Below are 21,298 nucleotides of genomic sequence, written 5' to 3'. Positions count from 1 at the left end.
GTGTTCTCTTTGTGAGCTTCACATGTGTTGTTTGACTGCCTAGATGTTGTAATCTGCTTTGAAATGTAGGAGGCCGAGGACACAAACCTCTCACAGAGCGCAATGGTGGATCTGGAAATGGACGAGCTGAATCAGCACGAATGCATGGCAACCATGACTGCTCTGATTGGACACATGCAAAGGAACAACATAACCCCCAAAATTGATCATGTGAGTGACACTCTCATTAAACTGTTCTATATAAAAATATTACTATTGTGAAGGTCAATATATAGTTTTTTTGTTAATGACACAGGGAAATGTGCCCAGTGAGCTTCCTCCATGGATGAAATTTCTACATGGGAAACTGGCAAATCCAGCCACACCTCTGAATATTAGACTCTTCATTTCAAAGCTAATAATCAACACAGAGGAGGTAAATGATTTTCTTGCAACTAATTTTAACTAAATAAATCTAATGACAATACATCCTCCTTTTTTTGTCATGACTTATTTTTACACTTACTTCCAGGTTTTCCGACCATATGCCAAGCACTGGCTGGGGCCTCTCCTGCAGCTCGTTGTGTCTGGAAACAATGGAGGAGTGGGAATTCATTTCATGGTGGTGGATATCGTGGTCACCGTGCTCTCCTGGACCAGTTTGGCCACCCCCAAGGTTTCTTTTACCTCTGTATTAAAGGCTGAAATGATTGGCATTAGCACTAAAATGTTGACATGACTAGAGTTTATTGTAAGTATGTGGATTGGAGCAGTGTTGTGAGGTACTGAAACATTTATTTGGTCATTGTTTTTAGTAGATGTCATTTCTTTTCCTCAGGGTAACCCCAGGGATGAAGTTCTTGCCAACCGGCTGCTAGAGTTCCTCATGAAGGACAGCTTCCACTCCAAAAGGGCTGTTTTCCGACACAACCTGGAAATCATTCGCACCCTGGTCGAGTGCTGGAAAGACTGTCTGCATGTGCCCTATAGGTAGTTCATGCTTAAACTTCTATAAAGCGTAACGGGTCACGGCTCAGGATGGTGGTCCTCATTCATTTTGCTCTTTTTCACACTCTGTGACTGAGTCCCGATTCACTCCCTTGTGCACTCCCACTATTCTATTTATGATGTACTGCCATATTATGGATTTTCCACTTTAGCGATGTCAAGTGCACAGATTTACAAACTCAGTATTTTGAAAATCAATGCGCTATTGATGTTTGAAAAGATGCTTTTATGAAGTTTAATATAATTTTAGTATATCCGCAGGGCTGTAGAAGTCTTTGAGATGAGCCATTAGGTTGTGGAACAACATGCTTGACGATTTAGCAAATGGAATTTTACACCTGACCTTTTTGCATCACACTTGCTTTTTCAGGCTGATATACGAGCGATTTTGTGGCACCGACCCAAACAGCAAGAACAATTCTGTTGGACTTCAACTGCTGGGAATCATACTGGCCAACAACCTTCCTGCTTATGATGCATCATGTGGCATCGAATATGACAGGTAGAGTAGTACTGTACATGTGTTCAATGTGTTTCCTGCATGTAAGCTTAAATGTGTTTAAGCTGAAAGATGAAATGTAGACAAAATAGAGAAGTGTATTCAAACATGGTTCACGTCGCTTGTTGTGTTTTTCAGTAATTCAGATAAGACAACTCCTTGCTAAGTACTATAGGTTTGTATTGTTTCAGATACATCCAGTCTCTCACCAACAATGTCTCCTTCGTGAGGTATAAAGAAGTCTATTCAGCTGCAGCTGAAATAATCGGCCTCATGCTGAAGAATGAAGTGAATGAAAATGTGAGTTCACCTTAGTCTTACTCAAACGAGTTTGATCTTTATATTGATCTTCTAGTTTTATTTTAAATATCTTAAACATAAAGGTTTACGTTTTTTATTTGTTTTCTATCACAGCAACATAAAGAACTTTTTGATCTTGGTGTCACTAAGATAACAAACCTCAAGAAAAAAGACCTGGATGACAAGTTTATTATTTGCTTAAACAAAGTGTCAAAGCACTTTCCTCCATTTATGAATAGGTGAGTATATATATGAGGTAATTTACCTGTGACTTAGGTCATGTATGTCAGTGTTTTCTGTTTAGGTGTTGAGTTCCTGTCCTTTTTCAATACAGGTTTTCCAACCATGTTTTCTTCTTGCTGCCAAAGTTGCACGGCATCTTAAAGACTCATTGTTTGGAGTGTGTGCTGAGCAGAGCTGATGTGATCCCAGACATCTTTCTACGGCTTAAGACCACGGGCTTCATACAGATGATGAGTCATAGGTAACTCTTCAAGTCTTTCTTCTCTGCCAGTTTTTCTGGAGTGACAAAACTTTAAAATAGTCTGTAAAATATTAAAATAATAACAGGTAAATCACAGTGAGTGATCATCTGCATTTGTGTTGTGTCCCTTTTAGAGATGAAGCCAGACAGAGGGTGTGTTTGGATCTCATCCACAAGATCATTGCCCTTCTGTCTCCTGTTGAGCTTCAAGAGTTCCTGGGAGCAGTGACAGCCTTCATCTCCCATCCATCAGCAGTTTGCAGAGAGAGGATGTATGACATTTTGATGTGGATCCAGGACAACTACAGGTTCCGTTAGCATTGTTTGCTTTAGTCCTCAAACACGTCATCAAATTATATCAATTTTGTTACTACTTTCTCTACTACTCTTCCTCTAGGGATCCAGAGAGCATGAAGGACAAAACCTCAGTGGAGGTTCTGGATGCAGCTAAAGAAACCCTACTTCAGGGTCTGTCTGAAGAAAACCAAGGCCTTCAGTAAGGATCCAATTTCTCACTTTATTTGATCACACAGATGACATATATTCCATTAATAAGGATATGTAATCCCAATTCCAGTACAATTCAGCATCCATTGAATTTATTGCTGCTTTCAGACTTTACGTTCAAAACTTCTGGAGTCAGGAGGAGAGACTTCCCACTACGACCCTTAAACGTATGCTGCAGGTGCTACAGGGTCTGTACTCATGTCAGATAGAAAGATGTTTCCTAAGCCTGGCTACTAATCTGCTCCTGGAAATGACCAGTCAAAGCCCTGACTTCAAACGGAGCATGTTTGAGTATCCTCTGTCAGAGTGCACATTCCAGGTCAGTGGTATAGTAATATTCATGTTTTTCTCTCTGGATCAGGTGAAGTTTGAATGATTCTCTCTGTACGAAACCAGATTGATGGGTTTGTTTTTCTTCAGGACTACGTTATTGATTCTAACTGGCGCTTCAGAAGTACAGTGATGACTCCCATGTTTGTTGAAACGCAAAGCTCTCAAGGCCCAGAGAGCGTGGCAGTGTCCCAGTCTGTGTCCATGAAGGGCAAACTCAGAGCCACTCAGACTTCCCTGGACTTCACCCAAACTCAGGCAGCAGGTACCACTGTAGCATCAGATGTTAGGTGTTCAGATGTTAGATGTTAGTTTTAGTGTGGTAACAACAAATCATTTACATCAGAATTTTTGTTGGTTTTCTGAAACAGAACAAACGACTCATACAACAGTATATGTTGAACAGACACGGCAAAGTTTCTTTTTTAACCCAGGTCGGCGTACAGCCTATAACTGGCTGACAGGAAGCAGCGTGGACACACTGGCAGAGTATACACCGGGCTCAGAATCCTTGTCATCATTGCTTGTGTTTGATAAGAAAGCAGAGAGACAGGCCACAGCAAGGAGACCAGTAGGAGAAGGATTTGGCCTAAGGCGCCTTACAGCATCAACCGATGAGGTGGACAGTCGCACTAGAGGTTTGTTGCTGAGAAACTTGCCGTGTAACATTTTAAAGTAATTGAAATTCTGTCAATGTCAATATATTTATTTTTCGTTGTTTTGTGGTTACAGCTGTAAATGAGCAAAGAAATAACATCCTAAGATTGAGACGCAGATTTCTCAAGGATCAGGAGAAAGTCAGCTTGAGTTATGCACAAAAAGAGATACAGCAGCAAAAGCAGAAAAGGGTATCAACCATCCACTAACTATTATACTGACTGTTTGCTGTTATCGCTGTAATATTACCTGGTGCATACTCCAGGTCAATAACTTATCCAAACTGAGACTCCCTTGGGTGTCCTACAGGAAGCAAAAGCTGACCAAAGGCTACGCAAAGAGGCTCAGGTGACGCTCTATCGTAACTACAGAGTGGGAGATTTTCCAGATATCCAGATTCCGTACAGTAGCCTCATCGCCCCTTTACAAGCGCTAGCTCAGGTCAGACTGCCTCTGCTTTCTGTGTTTTTCCACTTGTAATCAACTGAAATAGGGATACAAATGTACAAACTCACATACTCAATGTTTATGTTTTTCCTTTAGAGAGATTCAATTTTAGCCAAACAGCTGTTTAGTTCCCTGTTTACTGGCATCCTTGAAGAGGAAAGCAAAGTAGAGTCACCAGCAGAGATGGCAAAGACTAAGGAGGAGCTACGGTGCAACATGAACACTTTCTTGAGCAGGAGTACCCTCTGCTTCCCTCCTTTTATCGCATGTGTGCAGGTATGACCCTCAGTAACTGTTCTGCATGTTTGAATTCAGTTGATCAAGTTATTCATTTGTAGAGTTACACTACGTTTTGATTATAATGTTTAAATTGAAGACCAGTTCTGTGCTGTACCTCTGGAGGACCAGGGTTGGTGTTAGCTTGAAGACAAAACTGAGCTGAAATCCTTCCCGTTCTCTTGCTAGGACATGTGCTACCAGCATAAGGAGCTGCAAGAACTCGATCCAGCCGCCATCAGCTCCACTTGCATGATGAGTCTCCAGCAGCCGTGGGGCATCCTTCTGCTGGAGGAGAGCCTGCTGCATGCTGGCGTCCAAGCTGAGCCTCCTGCCAAACGATCACGAGGACGTAAAGAGATCCCCCCAGACACCAAGAAATGGATCCACCTTGCAAAGTATTACACCATACTGTAGTTCTACTTGTACAGTTACTTCGTTGATATATACAGAGAATGAACTGTATTAAAGGAAAATCCGGTCAGTGTGGGGGAACTGTAACTTGTAACACTCTGTAACACTCTTGATGTGTGCATCTTCTCTATAGGCTCTACAGAACGTTGGAGGATTATGATGTTGTTCGTGGCATATTTGGTGGGAAGATTGGGACCAAGTCAATCACCTCTTCGGCTCTTCTCGCTGAAGCCAACAGTGACTTTTCAGAAGCTGTGAAGCTTTACAATGAGGTAGACAAGTTGTGGGTTTTGTTCATCAAAGTAAAAAACAAGTGGTCAGTTGCAGCTGTAGTAGAATAAGTACAAAAACAAATAATCACTTAAGTGACAAGTGCAGTGTCTTTCTGACTGACTCTCAGGCTCTCAACACTGAGGAGTGGAGTGATGGTGAGCCCACTGATTCTGAGAAGGACTTCTGGGAAATGGCAGCCATGGAGGCCTACAGTCATCTGACTGAGTGGAAGTCTCTGCAATACTGCTCCACAGTGTACATTGACGAAAGCTCCCCACCAGACCTGGAGAAGATGTGGTCAGAGCCTCTGTACCAGGTACAGTAAAGTAACTGACTCCTGTCTATTCACATTGAAGGCTTCTCATGCACCTGAGAGGGATAATGACAAATAACAGCATATATTACCTGCATTTTCTCCTGTTGAGTATTCTGTATTGAGTATTCTATCACTTCGTCATTCCAGTGCTGCAGAAGAAATGCAGCGCGCTATAAGATATGTGGTATAAACAAAGCTTTAAGATGAAATAATTAGACTCAAATGTAATCGCAGATCGAATTGCATAAAGGGAACTTCTTATATTGTTTTTCATGCTAAAGAATATTAGACTGCAATGTCTCAAGGTGTCTGTAAGTTTTCATGTCAAACAGCCCTGTAGATCATCAACACTGCCCGTCTCAAAGTGTGTATTTCCAACCTCTTGGTGGAAAAAAAGCTTTTTTAGTCTGTCACACGTAAGGTTGATCGTCACACCTCCTTGCAGAAACGCGCGCGATGTCATGTGGGTCACAGCATCCAGCTTGTTGTTGCTTGTTATTGGCGCACTAACAGCATTGTGGCTGCAGAGTCTGACACCGTAGATGACCTGAGCTCATGCAGCACCATACAACACGGCTATAGCTGCTTAGCCTCTGTGTTGCTGGAGCAGTTGCTGTCTGTGATACACGGCTATGCTGCAGCTGCAAAGTAGATTGTTTCAACCCTACTTGTAATGAAAACCTTTCTTCACTTTCTTTACTGTACACGCAGGTTTGTTAGTATCATGTACATGCACACATATTCTGAATGTTTTTTCCATTTCCATCAGGAAATGTACCTACATCACATGATCCGCAGTATGTTGAAGCAGCTGCAGCTTGGCGAGAGGGACCAGACTCTTCTGAGCTTCATAGACAAAGCTATGAGGTTGGAGGACCGTAAAAAGCTCCTGGAAAGTCATTACAGCCAAGAGCTCAGCTTGCTCTACATCCTGCAGGAGGACTATGACCGTGCCAGATACTACACCAACTACGCCATGCAGCTCTTCATGGAGGTCTGTGTTACACAAAGTCATGTTACAATTTTGTCCTGAGATATCTGGTGAATAATTAAAAAATGGACTCTGGGTAACGACGTACACTTTGTTTCCAACTTAACTTACAGAGTTACTCCAGTGTGGATACGCTGTTGACGCAAAGTCGTCTCACCCTCCTGCAGTCAGTGCAGGCCTTAACTGAGATCCAGGACTTCCTGCTGTTTATTAAAGGAGAGGGTGTGTGGATAACATTTTGAAAATTCAAACTAAGTATCCAAACAGTTGTTTGTTTTTTTTACTTGTGTTTCTCAACAAACTAATTTTAATTTGTGTTTGTGTTCGTTAGTGTCTGTGAGCTCCCTCAAGCGGCTAATCGGATTGTGGGCTGAGCGGTATCCTGACCCCAAAGTGGATCCAGTCAATGTGTGGGATGATATCATTACATCTCGGTATGAAGAAGACATTTTCTTTCGAATTTTCAAATTCAGATCATAGTAAGTCTGATCTCGGTATTTGATCTGTACGCTGTAGGTGTTTCTTCTTGGACAAGATCAGAGAACAGCTACAGGGCCACACTCCGGGTGACGCCATGGAAGTGGATGTTTTAGACAACCCTGTAGTTTGCATCGACACATTAGTGAATGACTGCAAGTTTAGCATGAAGCTACACATGGCTGATAGCGCTTGGAAGCAGGTGAAGAAGTCTTTTTTTTCCTGTCCTGTGCTCTCACATGGTACCTCCAAACTCACCATAGCTCCCTTAATGTCTTTTTAGAACAACTTCTCTGTTGCTACCAAGCTGCTGAAGGAACTTCACAGAGATGCCAAAACTAATAGAGGCTGGTTGATGCAATGGGTTCATAGCTTTAGCCGTTACAGCCATAAGCGGAGCCAGGCCCAAGGTCCAGTGGAGCAAATCAGCCTCATGCTGAAGATCGTCCCACTCCTGGGTAAGATGAAAACCACAACCCATGTAGGATTGTTTGCTGCCTGTGTCAGACTGTTGATTAGCCGGGGTGTGATATGTTTCTGCAGAGGATATTCAGAACGACTGTCAAAGTTCCACATCTAAAGTGTTTAGGAGCCAGAAAATCCTCCAAAGTTCATCTTTGCACATACTGGCCACAGCTGTGAGCAGAAGCCCCTCAGTCTTGGGAACTATTGAAGTAGAAAAAGCACAAAAGGTTTTAAAGCTTTCTGGAGCTGCTGGGACCATTGACAACCCAAAGGTATTACATTGTAATGTTTAGGGCTTTATTTTGAATCACTTATACTGTATGTCAGACACATGACCAAATTAAAATGAAAATAATGTTATTTGAAATTAAGTCCTGTGTCCTGTGTCCTCTAATAAGACACTTGGTCATGTACGGTAGAATATAAACTGAAGGAATGAGGGGATCTGATTCATCAAGGCTGTTTATCATGCAGGATGTGGAATTGAAGCTGCAGCTGAAAGCACTGACCTTGCTGCGTGATGCTACCAAAAAGGCAGATGAAGAACTTCAGTCTTACAATCAGGACTGTATAGAGACCAGCAGCCTCATCGACACATACATGGCTCTGGCCAACTTCTGTGACAAATGTCTGCGAGAGGAGGAGCAAGGTGATAGCAGTGAGTAATAATACTCACAATCAGTGACCAGGTGACAATGATGTATTTTAAGCTGTTTGTTTGTGTGTAGTTACAGAGAGCCAGGTTTCAGACCTGCTGCCCGTTCACATGGTGCAGAGCATGTTGAAAGCACTGAAGCTGAACTCGGAGGAAGCTCGCCTCAAGTTCCCACGTCTGCTGCAGATCATTGAGTTGTACCCTGCTGAGACCCTGGACCTCATGACCAAAGAGGTGAGCGTGATGCCCCTCATTATACCTGGCCTACAGTTGCAGCATGGCACTAACGCGAGGCCTCTTTTCAGATGGCGTCGGTTCCGTGCTGGATGCTGATCAGCTGGATCAGCCAAATGGTTGCTGTTCTGGATAAGCCACAAGCCGTGGCAGTGCAGCACTGCATAGGGCAGATAGCGGAGTGCTACCCCCAAGCTCTGGTTTACGCTCTCATGATCAGCAGTGAGAGTTACCAGTTTGAGGACTCGGCCACAGGACACCAGCAGCGGGAATTCGTCACCAGGTGAACTGCTTGGGTCACAAATAGTCTTTACCATCCCATAGCTTGACAAGTTCTCATTCTCAGTATTTGTGGTTACATTATCTTGATGAATATTAAACAGGCTCAGCAGGAAGTTGGATAAGGGAGGAGCGGTGAAGACCTTTGTGGATGCACTGCAGCAGCTTACAAATCCTGAGATGATTTTTAAGGTAGTGGCTTCAACAGTGAGTGAACAGTGCTGCCCCCTGCTGGCTTTTGGCCTCTGTGTGATGATGCTCATTTGTCCACACAGGACTGGTGGGACAGTGTGAAAAATGAACTGGAGAAGTCCAGTTTTGACAAGAAACGGATGAGCGTCATGTATGACGAAATGCGTGCTTCACTTGGAGATCCAAACAAAGATGGTCATGGGACGTTTCGTAAACGATTCATCCAGGTTTGTTGTTTTAGTCCCGATTCCTCAGCCCTGCAAAAAAAACTGAGCTACCTCATTTTATAATGAAATGGCAAAGCAGCAGGACTTGGTCATTTAATGGAGTTGTATGTAGAAACTAGCACATACATACAGTAGTAGCAGTAGTAGTAGCAGCAGCATTGAAACCATTACCAGGTAAATGAAATCCCTCCCTTTTCAGGTCAGTTAAGGACAGCGCGTTGTGATGACAGCAGTTTTGTGAAGTGCCTCACCCATGTCTTGAGATTGCGTGGTGTTCTGCTTTCGTCCTCCCATTCCCATTGATCCGAACAGTTTTATTCTTTTCTGACATCTGACCTGACAACATTCCTCCAAAGGCTGGAGCTTTGTCACAGTGCTCTGTGGCCTATGCCTTGGGAGCTAACCTTTCATGATACTGCCTCTCTTTGGATATAGATACATTTGTACCTGTTACCTTTATATATTCACAAGCTGTCCTGGAACAGGTGAGAGGCAGGTAACATCCTGAACTAGTCCGCTGTCACAGGGCCAACTTACTGTTTAGACACAGACAGGTTCACCAATTACACATGTAGTAGAACATCCACAACCCACTGTCTTCCTTCTTTTAGTGTAAAAAGCCTTCCCACGTTGGGTGTTTGTTTTTATGCCAAGGTCTTGGCTGAGCTTTTTCCCATAATGAATAATTCTTGTTTTATTTAACAGAAATTTGCCAAAGATGTGGAGAAACTGCTGGGTCCGAAAGGCACCAAGCTGTTTGAGAAGAGGAAAGACAAAAGCTTTTTGCGGCAGGTTGAGGATCTGGCAGCATCCATGCGTGGTTTTCATAAAGGGGAACCTGGGAACCTGAAGGAATACTCTCCCTGGCTGAGCGGCTTCAAAGCAGACCTGTTCATCAATGAGCTGGAGATCCCAGGTCAGGAGCTCCCAAAGACATAACCGACTGTCCATGTTGCAATCAGTACATAGTAATAGGTTTGTGTTTGTGTCTGTGTTTGTGTAGGACAGTACGACGGTCGATCGAAACCGTTGCCAGAGTACCATGCAAAAATCACAGGCTTTGATGAAAGGGTATGTTACTGACGCGTGAAGCCTGGTTCCATCCTATGTATTGGCTGCACAGTAAGTCTGTGATGTCCCCGCCCTCAGGTAAAGGTGATGACTTCCATTCGTCGCCCCAAACGCCTGATCGTCCGCGGAGACGACGAGCGGGACCACCCCTTCCTGGTGAAGGGCGGAGAAGACCTCCGTCAGGACCAGCGCATCGAGCAGCTCTTTGGTGTCATGAACATCCTGCTGAGCCATGACGCTGTCTGCACACACAGAGACTTGCAGCTGCGCACCTACCAAGTCATTCCCATCACCACGAGGTCAGTGCATCCTGACCCATTACTGAGGGCCCGAGAAACATGATGCCTTTGCTTTTAAAATGGTGAATTATTTAGTGTTTATTATTTAGAGAATTATTAAGCTCGATATTTTCACTTGTCTAGTAATTTAAATTTAATCAAATAAAACCACAGGATGTTTAAGGAGCAAAACTATTTTTTTGTGCCTTTACAGAGTTGGATTGATCGAGTGGATGGAGAATACCTGCACTCTTAAAGAGTTCCTGTACAACACAATGACTAAAAAAGAACAGGATGAAGCATTGATGTACGAGTAACAGAAGAAACTGAAAGATTTCTTGCACTATAAAGTGGAAATCGCATGATAATTCCTATGTATTTAAATCTTCTTTTGGGGTGAAGAAAAAGAAAACTTTGTGTTGTGAACTATATGATTTCTTCCTTTAAGGATTCCTGGACTCTACAATGAATGGCTTTCATCCTTTGCTCCAAATTCAAAAGATGGTGGCATCGCACTGTATGGTCTGGCTTACAGGTAAGTGTCCTGGATGTTGTGCAGAATACCAGTTTGTATTTAAATATGCAGCTAACCTAAAAACACCAGACAGATGTGGACTTAAAGATGGATTCTTTTGTCAGGAAAGCAAAACGTCCTGAGACCATCAGCAGCTTCATGAAAGTGTTGCAACACGTGCCCAGTGATCTCCTGAAGTATGTGAGCAATGGATCACTGCCTACTGACTCACTAAAAGTGTGACTTCACACTGTCCAGAATTCCTCATGCGATGAATCCTTATTTCCCCCTTTTTATTGTGCAGGCGAGCTTTTCTCAAGATGTGCAACAGTCCTGAGGCGTTTCTGTCTCTGAGGTCCCACTTCATCAGCTCTCATGCTTTGCTGTGTGTGAGCCACTGGATTCTAGGCATCGGAGACCGTCACCTGTCCAACTTCATGATCAACATGGAAACAGGAGGCATGATCGGCATCGACTTTGGCCACGCGTTTGGTTCGGCCACACAGGTCCGTGAGATAATGAATGAAGAGAGAAATGGTTAAACACAGAAACGAGCAGTAGATGCTGGTTTTGCGCATCAGGTTTGCAGGTGTGATTGGAGCAGACACAGCCATTACCTGCGGCTTTCTGTCCTTGCAGTTTCTCACTGTGCCGGAGCTCATGCCGTTCAGGCTCACCAGGCAGTTTGTGAACCTGATGCAGCCCTTGAAGGAGTCAGGCTTGATCCAGAGCATCATGGTTCACTCGCTGAGAGCTTACAGGGCTGAGCCAGACCTTCTGCTCAACACCATGGATGTGTTTGTCAAGGAACCCTCCTTGGACTGGAAGGTAACCAGCATTTCTACTACAAAAGTCCCAGTAAACTGCAGATTTCTAAAATGTCTCCACTCTTTAATGCTCCACAGAACTTTGAGCTGAAACAACTGAAGAAAGGAGGCACGTGGGCAAAGAACATCAACACCAAGGAAATCAACTGGTATCCCCTACAGAAGGTGAACTTCGCCAGACGAAAGCTGGAAGGCGCAAACCCATCGGCTATAACCAGGTACAGTATGTCATCACATGTAAAGCAGAGATACAGGAGTGTGTCTTCGCTCTTTACTTGTGTGATAACCGGAGCCTTATCTACCAGCGAGGAGCTAAAGCTGGGCTTTGAGAAGGACCCCGCCTTCTCAGGGATGCAGTCCGTGGCTCTGGGGACAAAGGAACACAACATCCGTGCTACGCTTCCAGCTGCAGGCTTGTCAGTGGAGCAGCAGGTGAACTGTCTGCTTGACCAAGCCATGGACCCGAATCTGCTGGGCAGAGTTTATGCCGGCTGGGAACCGTGGGTGTGATTCTATGTGTAGAGAAAGTAAGTTTGTATTCTGATCACCGTTGGTTTCGGTATGTTTTTCTGTCTACATGTATACGTTGAGGGGCTTCTTGGGACTTTCTCTGTTTGAGTTTAATCATCGTCGCCTTCATTTATTAATGTTTTGTAACTAAAGTACAAATAAAAGCAACACTGATCGACCAACTGATGTTATTAATTAGCATAGGACAACATTTAAAGCTTCACTCTCCTTCAGTAGGTACTGCTGACAATAACATGTGCCACCATGGACTATTTTAGGCAAACAGATTAACAAAGGGAACTCACAGCAGATTGTCTGTGCGGGAATTTGACTTGACGGAAAAGGAACGAAAGGACCCAGTCCTGTGTTTGCATCAAGTGAATCGTAGTTAAGTAGAGGAAATATGGCACCACAGTAAACTGGCAAACGGACAGCAGCTGTTCTTATAAACTGTCCAGACCAAATAATCTACCACCTCTGGTTATAAAGTAACGCTCCAGTGAGAAGGAACATCCAGTTTGGGAACAGGTAAGTTAGGAGGACGCCACTCTGAGCTTTATTCTAAGCTACTTCAATCAAAAAGCAGAACTTGTTTTATGTTTTGAACTGTGAGATGTAAACAGACAAAATCTGAGACAAAGTGACAACATTTCACATCTAACCAAAAATCAAAGGTGTAAATGAAGTAGTGGTAGTGAAAGTTGCCTGTGCTCCAGTCTCCACAGCAGGATGTCTGAGATGCTGCTGTTGATCCACATTAAGAGCAATGTTGTGCTGGGTTACATCTGTAAAGCTTGAGGCACGATGTGAGATGTCACGTTTAAATCGAGTGGGAGGATTCTGTGTGCTTTCAAAAGTTTGTATACTTATTTTTCAAATGCTCTCAGTGGATTTAACTATTCATATTTTATTATATATTTCTTTGGTCTGTCATGTTTGAAGTGTTGATGATTCTGTAAATTAATTATTTTGATGATTAAAGTAAAGCACAAAAGTACAGACTGTACTGGGCTGTATATATATTATAGCTACTGCAAATATGAAGTAGCTCATGGAATAATTGCTAGATTGTGTTAATTAAATGCTATGCAACCCTAATCGTAGGTACGTTTTAGGTGTTTCATTACGTTTTATAAATTCTATGCATGCAGGTGATGTTACATGTTTTTCTAATGGGTCAAGGGTTTCCATCTCTCTTGTTTGGCCGCTACCTTTTCTTGCCCAGACTCACTTGCAACAACTCAGTGTTCAGTGTTTTGTCCTAAGAACAACACAGCACATCAACGTCCTTCTTTACCTTAAGCTTTTCTTCTTAATGTGACGCAGTGTGATTAAAACAACAAACAACAGTTAATTCATTTTAATTGATCATACAATCTAAAACAGACAGAACACGTGTTAAGTTGAAGGCTGAGTTCATGACTCCAGATTAATGGTGACCAACAGTATTATGGAACCCAGTGCACAGTCGCTGCTGGATTGGGTCAGGATTTTTCAAGTAGGACTGCTGACGTGGATGAAAGTCAGAGGTAACGGCTCGACTCCGTTTTCCTGCTGTTCTGCTTCTGTATAGTTAATGTTGCAGCACACACACAGTAAATGACTTGGTTGTAGATGTCGCATGTGTCAGTGCTGCTGTGTTTACTGGCCCGAGTGAACCAAACTGTATGGAGAAAGACACATGACACCTCTGACCAACGTTCTTCACCTAAACAAACCAACAAACAATAATCCTGTACTGTGACGTTCCTCGGTTCTTCCTCTGTCCGACTTGTTGTCGTACAATGGCTATTGCATAGGACTTCAATCGTCATGGAAACCATAAACACAACATATATACTATTTGGTCACTGTCTTTGGAGTGTGATTGAGGCCAGCAGAGGTTTCTCACCCGCAAGTATTGTTTTAATGCATTTTTCAATTAGTAAACCCAAGTACAACCAAAGTTCTGCATAAAAAAATCCTTAGAAAAAATAATTTCAACACCAGTATAACTTTTCTTTAAAAAATTACAATTAATTTGCATATAAAATGAAAAAAAATATCACAATAAAATGTAACACCCCACTGCAAAAAGTGTCATAGAAAAAACTAAACGTTTTGGTTGTTCACATAAAGGCTGTTGCAGCAGAGGCGCCTTCATCGAACAACTGCTCTGCATGTTTTGTACTGTTTTGTACTGAAACGTAAACGCACAACTCAGAATCAAGGCGGCGGGTACCAACAACAACTAATAAAACAGTTCAGCTTGCGCGTCTGTTTCTGATCAATCAAATACATACTTTAATTCAAGGTCTTTGGGTTAAGGCGCAGAACATCTGAGCTTTAGTTAGTGTGTTGCATTAGAGGACACCTACACATGTACCGTTCTAGTTAGTGCATTCATGGACTGCACATTTCTGCAGCAGGCTTATGGTATTTCAAGACCATAACTAATTAATTCGGCTGAACTCCAGCAAAGTGCATGATGCATAATTTGTATTTTCATAAAACATCAAGGTCCTTCTCTACTTCTATTAGGGTTTAGGTTGGGAACATCCTTCTATTGGGGCACACACGGTTAATTTCCAGTTATAAACAGCTATATTATATTTAGTGGAGATGTTTTGGTTAAATCAAATACTACTAGAATTCACTGGATACCGATTGTTTGGTTCTGCAGGCAAAGAATCTTATCTCTCTTTTCTTAGCTCTTTGTGTGTGAGTGTAATAAAGGCTTGAGGGCAGGACTAGTTCTTGCAGTTTGGACTAAAAGGCAACTTAGGGCTCCTTAACATACACTTTAAAAGTAACACAAGTATCCCTTAATACCCATTACGTGAACTATGTTTGCTTGCAGTAAGTTCCTCTGAACCTTGACCAAACCGTCACTGACTGCGCAGCTATTTTACAAACACTAGCACAGACAGTTATGCTGTCCTGCCACAACTGTGGGACACAGTCCTGATAACATTCTGTAATAGTTTTGGTTCTTCTTCTTTGACTAGATGAACTGTGGATGGTTACATCAGCTTTGTTTACATCTGCTGATGTCAGAAAGCAGACTTGAAGCGCTGCACTGTCAAAGTGCCATTCTGATATTAGTTGATGAATGCTGATGTTCTCAGGTCTCACGAATTCTTCATTCTTCTTCTCTTTCACAGATAAATACTTCAAAAAAATGATATGCAACAAGACTGTGCAGCTAACACATTTAACACATAACAGTCTTGCAAGGTGGCCACAATCTTCAACAGGAAGATCCTAAACTTCATCTCATTAGTGTTTTCATTAAATGGGTTTCTCTAAAATTAGGATTTGAGTTATGACATGAACACTAGTGAGCTCCTAAGTAATGACATCATAGACAAGATCTTCATGAAAGTGCCAAAGGATTCCAATCTGTTAGCCGAGAGCAGACCTGGGCTGAAAATGATTCAACAAGGAGATCAATTCATCCAACGCAAGAGGCTGTGGCTTGGTGTGCATAGCATATATATACTGGAGGCATGGCGTTCTGCTTTGAGTGTCATACATATACTGGCAGTTAGATCTTGGGCCTCCACCCATTTATAAACTGCATGAGCTTCTTTACCTGTAGTTTGCTCAGCTTGAAGTCCTCTACCAGAATTTCCTCAGTGAGCTGCAGGAGTAAATTCCCATCAATTTTCTCAGACACAAAAAGCAACACAATGTCATCAGGCAGGCCGATAAATCTCAGACACTTGGACACCTCCTCAATGGACAAGCCAGCCAGGATGGACGGAGGCTGCCACTGTGCACCAGCGGACAACGGGGGACAGTTAGGGATTAATGAGTCAGAGGGGGAATAAGTGTCTTTGGTGCCATGATCGTGGGGAGCAAGTGAACAATTTAAAGTTTCCTGCTTGTCACAGTCGGACCCTGACAGTCGCTCTGTGCACTTTAGTGTTCTCGGTGGTAAGATGGGGCAGGACAGGCTCTGCTTAGTGTTGGATTCTTCTATAGGCTTGTCTCTGTACATTTCTGAATTGTAACTTGAGGATTTGGTGCAAAAGTGATTTAGAGACGTTTTCTGCAGCATCAAGTCCTTGCTGCTGTGTGCGTGCACTCGGCCGTCAAAGTCCACGAGGCTCGATGTGCAGGTTTTCAGGGAGCTCGGGGACCTCTTCCTGGGGTAGCTGTAGTAGCTTCGACAGCTGGCCGGCAGAAAGTCTTCCACGCACTGAGAGTCCCCACTGAAGTGATTTGGCCACGACAGCCTGGAGGACATCCCGTCTGAGGGAGGGCTAGCGCTGAATGGAGCAGGGTTTGGCTCAGGGTCGTTGGACTGACCCCAGGTACAGGGGTAGCACATCGGGCCTGACTCTGGTTCGACTGCTTCTTTCTCACATGATCCACTAAAAAAACAAAAGAAGAGCAAACACTCATATTACAACAAAAACTGCCAAACAATGGAACAGATGCAGCATGAAGACACATAACTTTGCATCTGACCTGAAGATCAAACACATCTAACGAACATAAATGGAAAGCGTTTACTACCAACTCTGAATCAGCATGTTGACACTGAAACGCGTTTAGTTCTTACATGCTGTGGAGACCAGAGGAATAGTACGAGAGGGTTGGACTTGGAGACCGGGTGTCTTGCTGCCGCGGCTTTGACGGAATGGGAACTGATGGCATTTGCTTCAGACTTCGTGGAGGGATGGGGGGGGCATTCAAAAGACGACATTCTTCCTTCACCTGCAAAGAAAATTAACACTGAACCTGGTTTTTGTTGATTATCCTGTGGTTCTTTATGCAGTTTGCAAATTTAAGATTGGGGTTAATCTTATCTCGTACATAAAAGCATCAGAGCTTTAATAGGTTTAGTCAGAAGTCATGCTTTTAAGCTTTTTGTCATTTTGTCATTAGAAGCCTACATCCTGTGGCTGGAAATGCTTATCACGTCTTTCAATCTTCTTTTGTAAAACAATGTGTGCTTGGTTTGGATCCTGATGTGTTTCTCAGAAAGCAGCTGCTCAGTGAGTATGTTATGAAAGATTAAACAACAGAGAAACTAATCAGGCAGTCTTAATGGAAATACTCACAGCTTCAGATTTGGGTGGAACTGGTGGTGGAGTGAGGGAGACGTCTGAGCTTGGTATTGCTCCAAGAGGACATGTTACTGCATAAGATAGGGCTGCTGTTGTTCCACAGCCATTGTTGATGCCTCGAATTCCCTCACTTGAAGGGGGCCTTGGGAAGTAGCCTCTTAAACTGTCCAACCACAGCTCCTCATAGGGAACGTCAGACTTAAAGGGTGGCTGTTGATGCATGCAGTCCAGTGGCTCCGGGTAAAGGTGTTCATTTTCCCCCAGGTCTGAAGGAACGCCATCAGATGGAAGACCAGCCCAATCTCCACCAAGAGTCATACAGCCCTGCAGGTTGACCTCGCTGTTCCCGTGCAGGTTGCTGCCGTACACGCACACAGAGAGCCGATGGAAGGACTGGGTGAGGTCATCCCGCGCATGAGTCAAAGAGCTGGGGGTCTGCATGTGGTTGGGACACCCGTTGGAGCTGCTGCTGCTGCTTCCACAGCACGTACCATTCCCGCTGCTTTTTTTAGGGCTCTTCCCATCATCGCTCCAATCGCTGCGTACATCCCGGACAGCCCGAGAGTAGTCATCAATGTCAAACTGCTCCTGGCAGAAGGAAAACCAGCGATGTACCACAGTGTCCAGCCACAGCTCTCCCTGCAGGAGCTCCTCTGGAATAATAAACCGAGGCATTGCCAAATGAAAGGGGAAGTGAGTGGGGATGATTTTGTTGCTGCGCAGGATGCAGCACACAACTACTGTCTTTGTTTGAATGTTGACCAATTTGTAACGGTGACCCTCCCGGATCAAGTGGAGATCGTACTGGTTGCGAGGTGGACTGCTGGGGACTGTGACGTTGACTGGGAGGCGGGTTTTCTCCACGATGTTTCTGATCGTGTGTTCGCCGTCTTGCATCTGCAGCTCCAGCGGACTGCACGTGCTGAACCTGCCTTTGCACTGGAAAGGCAAGCTGATGCTCTCGTTGGTCCGATGGTTCATGCAGATCAAGCACGGCATCTTGCCCCGACCGATCTTACTGATGGAGTTGAGCTTCCCAATCTTCTTAAAGATGGTGTTGAATCTGGACTTTTCTTTGAATGTCTTGGCATAGAGGATCTCAGCCTGGCCCATCAGGGTCAGTTCATCACCGGTGCTTAGTGTAATGTTGTAAACTTCTGTGTCTTCATTGCATTCCCCTGAGGCCACCTGAGAAAAAGTAAAATGGTTTAAAACTGGTGAGGCTTGGATATCAACATTTGTGTGATCCCAAAAAAAGCTCAACTTAAATTGACAAAAACTGCACCAAATCAAACATTTGAAGTCATACTATAACTGGTGTTATGAGTAAACAGATGCACACTATTAAACAAGGCAAGCACCTCCTGAGAGCAAGAGTAGGACCTTTGGTTGAAAAAGAGTGTTCAACCACTTAATTTTCTAATACAGTTCACACAAACGTTAAAGTCCAGTTGACCTCTCTGGTGCAGAGTCAAATGTTGAGCTGGAAGACAACAAAAACCCGATAGACCGAAGAGGAAATTAACATTATGATAGTAAAAGTATAAACCAACCTTTTAACCCTGCTAATAAATGCATTTGGCCAATGATGTGAGTCAAGTGCTCATTCCTAATGGGTCAATAATTCATAACATTAATGCAGTTGTTCTGCTGTTTGCTTTGTCACAAACAAACACGTAACAGCATTTAAAAAACAAATCAGTCTGTTGGGATTTCATTCACCTACAATCTAACCTCCAGTTTGCTGCATAGTAGCTGCGTAAACTCCCCCCTTCAATTCAACTAAACGTCTGTGTGACTTTAGCCTTAACAGAATGATTGTTAGTAAAACATATCAGCATTATGACTGTAAGAGCTTAACCAGATAAATACATACCTTAACATTAAAGGTGATTTCCTCCATGACATACACTCTTTCAGGAAATGCTTTTGCTACCTCCTCCACGCTGTTGAAATACTGCACCGGCTCCTTGACATCTCTGTCCTGCTCCAGCAATTTAAATTGACCTTCGGTAGAGAAGAGTATGAACTTCACACACGCACCAAGCCAGGCCACATGAGCATTGTTGCAATATCATTAAAACGTTAAGACTGACGATCTATTTAGATGTGCCTCACCTTCATAGTGTACTGGGATCTCTATTTTGGGACCAATGACATAGTGTCCCTCCTCCAAACTGTGAGCAGTAATTGTTGTCCACTGACGGCAGGAATGAATCAAGAGGTAGTCATTGTCTCTGAGCCCTTCAACTGGTTGACCTGCACACACAGGACAGCCATTAACCAAAGACAATACAATTGCAAATTAGGTTTTACAGTATAATAAAATAGTAATATAGTTCTGCAAAGCGTAGTACCATTGATTAAATTTCAGACGATTTCAGAATGTCTCTTTCCAAAGTATTTATGTAATTTAATGTTTAACAAGTTTTCAGTATCATACACTGGCAACTTTTTAACTACTTTATTAGTCTGATTTATTGGCTGTTGTTATTGTATATATTATGACAGCTTGTTACACTCAAGCTGCAACGCTGATGCCGGATTACACTATTTACTATATAGTCACGATTCTCCACAGATGATGGATAATACTCTAAAACACAACTAGTGCCATTTCAAAGACCAATACTGTATGTAAGTATGAACAAGGATGAAGACAATAATTCATTAGATCAACATGAGTATCATCGTATTAACACAATTTCTGGTTAAACTAAAAACATCCCAAATCCAAAAGGGAACAGGGTGTTTATTGTTTATATTTGTACTTATATTTATTTAGTAGTTGTTTAGACTAGACTTGTAATCTGATTAGGGCCATACAATGCATTGGGATGCAAGTGTGATTAGATAAATATACATTGTCACGCAATCAATTTGTCTCAAAATTCAATTTTAAATTCGATTACATATTGTCCTTTACATTTGTAAAAGTTCTATTACGTCCACAGATCCACTGGGTTTTAGCTGATTTCACCATGACACAGGTGGCTGTTCCTTACATACTACATTCATTTGTGCTGAACAACTTTAAAAAGGCTAACAAACATCGGCCACTTACGCTACTACTTTGTGTACTTTACTGTAGCTATCTGCTAATTAGCAGGCTAGCAAGCACTTGATTGAAGCTTAAAACATACTTACCGTTCCCCAATTTGACAATCTGAGGCAGCCTGTAAGCACCGACAAGTTGATCCAACGGCAATGACGTCGTGCTCCATGTTATATCTTTTAAATTGTTGTACAACATTGTTCCAATTTCCATCTTGCTAGCTTACATTAGCCAACTGGACAGCTAGCTATGCGTAATCACGGTCCCAAAAGATTACACTAAGCTAATCAATTTAACAACATCTACCGCATCGTAATGTCATGCTTCGAAATTAATCGTCACATATTTCTCTTTTTTTCCCGTCATTAAAGTCCGTTGTCTGATAACGCACTGTAGCAGAGCCATGTTTACTTAGCCAGTGACGGCTACGGCAAAGCAACAGATCCTAAGTCAGTCTGACCAATAACGGAAACATGATTTGCTTTCAAAATAAAAGTATTATTTATTTTTGCTACATGAAGAAAAATTAAGATTGTGAACTATACAATAATAGAAAAATGTCATACCAAAACCTTAATTAGCTTAAAGCGAAAATATTAAAACACATATTGATTGTTATTTGCTAACACTCTTTCACATGTGATGTAGTTTGAAAATTGTTTACCGGAAAAAGCATTTTGTGTTAAAACCTGTGACTTTTCGTATATTATATATTATATGTAGATATAAATTCTCAAAAGGCTACAACTGATAACTAACATCGGAAAAGCAATAGCAGAGTATTTACTAATAAAGTCTTGCAAATCATGAACGTTTAATTCTTGAACTACTTAAAGTTATCATCATTTCATTGTTATACTAACCTAATATAATCTTTGTGTTTCTAATAATACACAAATAATCTTTGTGTACCAGTAATTAAAGTCATTAGGCAGCTTATCTTAGTTTTATTTTCCCAACAACTGCAACCAGTAGA

General features: G+C 42.6%; 2 protein-coding genes across 3 annotated transcripts in view; one reads left to right on the top strand and one right to left on the bottom strand.

Annotated features, from left to right (window-relative positions):
- prkdc (protein kinase, DNA-activated, catalytic subunit) overlaps positions 1–12,392 on the top strand; it is a 28,562-nt gene extending 16,170 nt beyond the window's left edge. The window contains exons 47-86 of one of the 2 annotated variants that reach the window (XM_029146709.3): positions 70–210; positions 296–415; positions 512–655; positions 818–969; positions 1,358–1,489; positions 1,678–1,786; positions 1,901–2,025; positions 2,121–2,270; positions 2,405–2,578; positions 2,668–2,766; positions 2,886–3,096; positions 3,198–3,372; positions 3,542–3,745; positions 3,840–3,955; positions 4,074–4,205; positions 4,308–4,487; positions 4,677–4,885; positions 5,035–5,173; positions 5,302–5,490; positions 6,260–6,484; positions 6,595–6,703; positions 6,813–6,915; positions 6,998–7,160; positions 7,242–7,416; positions 7,502–7,695; positions 7,898–8,072; positions 8,152–8,312; positions 8,384–8,595; positions 8,696–8,783; positions 8,867–9,010; positions 9,716–9,926; positions 10,014–10,081; positions 10,160–10,380; positions 10,574–10,666; positions 10,808–10,894; positions 10,999–11,070; positions 11,178–11,379; positions 11,513–11,701; positions 11,779–11,918; positions 12,006–12,392. In XM_029146709.3, coding sequence (XP_029002542.1) covers positions 70–210; positions 296–415; positions 512–655; positions 818–969; positions 1,358–1,489; positions 1,678–1,786; positions 1,901–2,025; positions 2,121–2,270; positions 2,405–2,578; positions 2,668–2,766; positions 2,886–3,096; positions 3,198–3,372; positions 3,542–3,745; positions 3,840–3,955; positions 4,074–4,205; positions 4,308–4,487; positions 4,677–4,885; positions 5,035–5,173; positions 5,302–5,490; positions 6,260–6,484; positions 6,595–6,703; positions 6,813–6,915; positions 6,998–7,160; positions 7,242–7,416; positions 7,502–7,695; positions 7,898–8,072; positions 8,152–8,312; positions 8,384–8,595; positions 8,696–8,783; positions 8,867–9,010; positions 9,716–9,926; positions 10,014–10,081; positions 10,160–10,380; positions 10,574–10,666; positions 10,808–10,894; positions 10,999–11,070; positions 11,178–11,379; positions 11,513–11,701; positions 11,779–11,918; positions 12,006–12,210 — 6,138 coding nt within the window. In that variant the 3' untranslated portion in view covers positions 12,211–12,392. Of the gene's footprint in view, positions 1–69; positions 211–295; positions 416–511; positions 656–817; positions 970–1,357; positions 1,490–1,677; positions 1,787–1,900; positions 2,026–2,120; positions 2,271–2,404; positions 2,579–2,667; positions 2,767–2,885; positions 3,097–3,197; positions 3,373–3,541; positions 3,746–3,839; positions 3,956–4,073; positions 4,206–4,307; positions 4,488–4,676; positions 4,886–5,034; positions 5,174–5,301; positions 5,491–6,259; positions 6,485–6,594; positions 6,704–6,812; positions 6,916–6,997; positions 7,161–7,241; positions 7,417–7,501; positions 7,696–7,897; positions 8,082–8,151; positions 8,313–8,383; positions 8,596–8,695; positions 8,784–8,866; positions 9,011–9,715; positions 9,927–10,013; positions 10,082–10,159; positions 10,381–10,573; positions 10,667–10,807; positions 10,895–10,998; positions 11,071–11,177; positions 11,380–11,512; positions 11,702–11,778; positions 11,919–12,005 lie in introns of both variants that reach the window. The other variant, XM_029146708.3, reaches the window with a different exon arrangement.
- Positions 12,393–13,555: 1,163 nt separating this feature from the next.
- Positions 13,556–20,793, bottom strand: garem (GRB2 associated, regulator of MAPK1). Its single transcript, XM_029146710.2, has 6 exons — positions 20,415–20,793; positions 19,386–19,526; positions 19,144–19,274; positions 17,262–18,455; positions 16,760–16,914; positions 13,556–16,568 (listed from the first exon to the last, which is right to left on the bottom strand). Exons 1-6 carry the CDS (start codon positions 20,533–20,535, stop codon positions 15,737–15,739), a joined length of 2,574 nt encoding a protein of 857 aa, XP_029002543.1. The 5' UTR covers positions 20,536–20,793; the 3' UTR covers positions 13,556–15,736.
- Between the last annotated feature and the right edge of the window lie 505 nt (positions 20,794–21,298).

Source organism: Betta splendens, chromosome 4, assembly GCF_900634795.4.
Source record: "Betta splendens chromosome 4, fBetSpl5.4, whole genome shotgun sequence".
In the NCBI taxonomy this organism is placed as follows: domain Eukaryota; kingdom Metazoa; phylum Chordata; class Actinopteri; order Anabantiformes; family Osphronemidae; genus Betta; species Betta splendens.
Note: the sequence above shows the minus strand (reverse complement) of the source record. Positions and strands in the feature narration are given on the sequence as shown.

Coding starts and splice junctions, on each gene's coding strand:
- garem (XM_029146710.2), bottom strand. CDS start 20,535: ATGGAAATTGGAACAATGTTGTACAACAATTTAAAAGATATAACATGG. Junction 19,527..20,414: donor GATTGTCAAATTGGGGAACG/GTAAGTATGTTT, acceptor CTGTGTGTGCAG/GTCAACCAGTTGAAGGGCTC. Junction 18,456..19,143: donor AAATCACCTTTAATGTTAAG/GTATGTATTTAT, acceptor ACTTTTTCTCAG/GTGGCCTCAGGGGAATGCAA.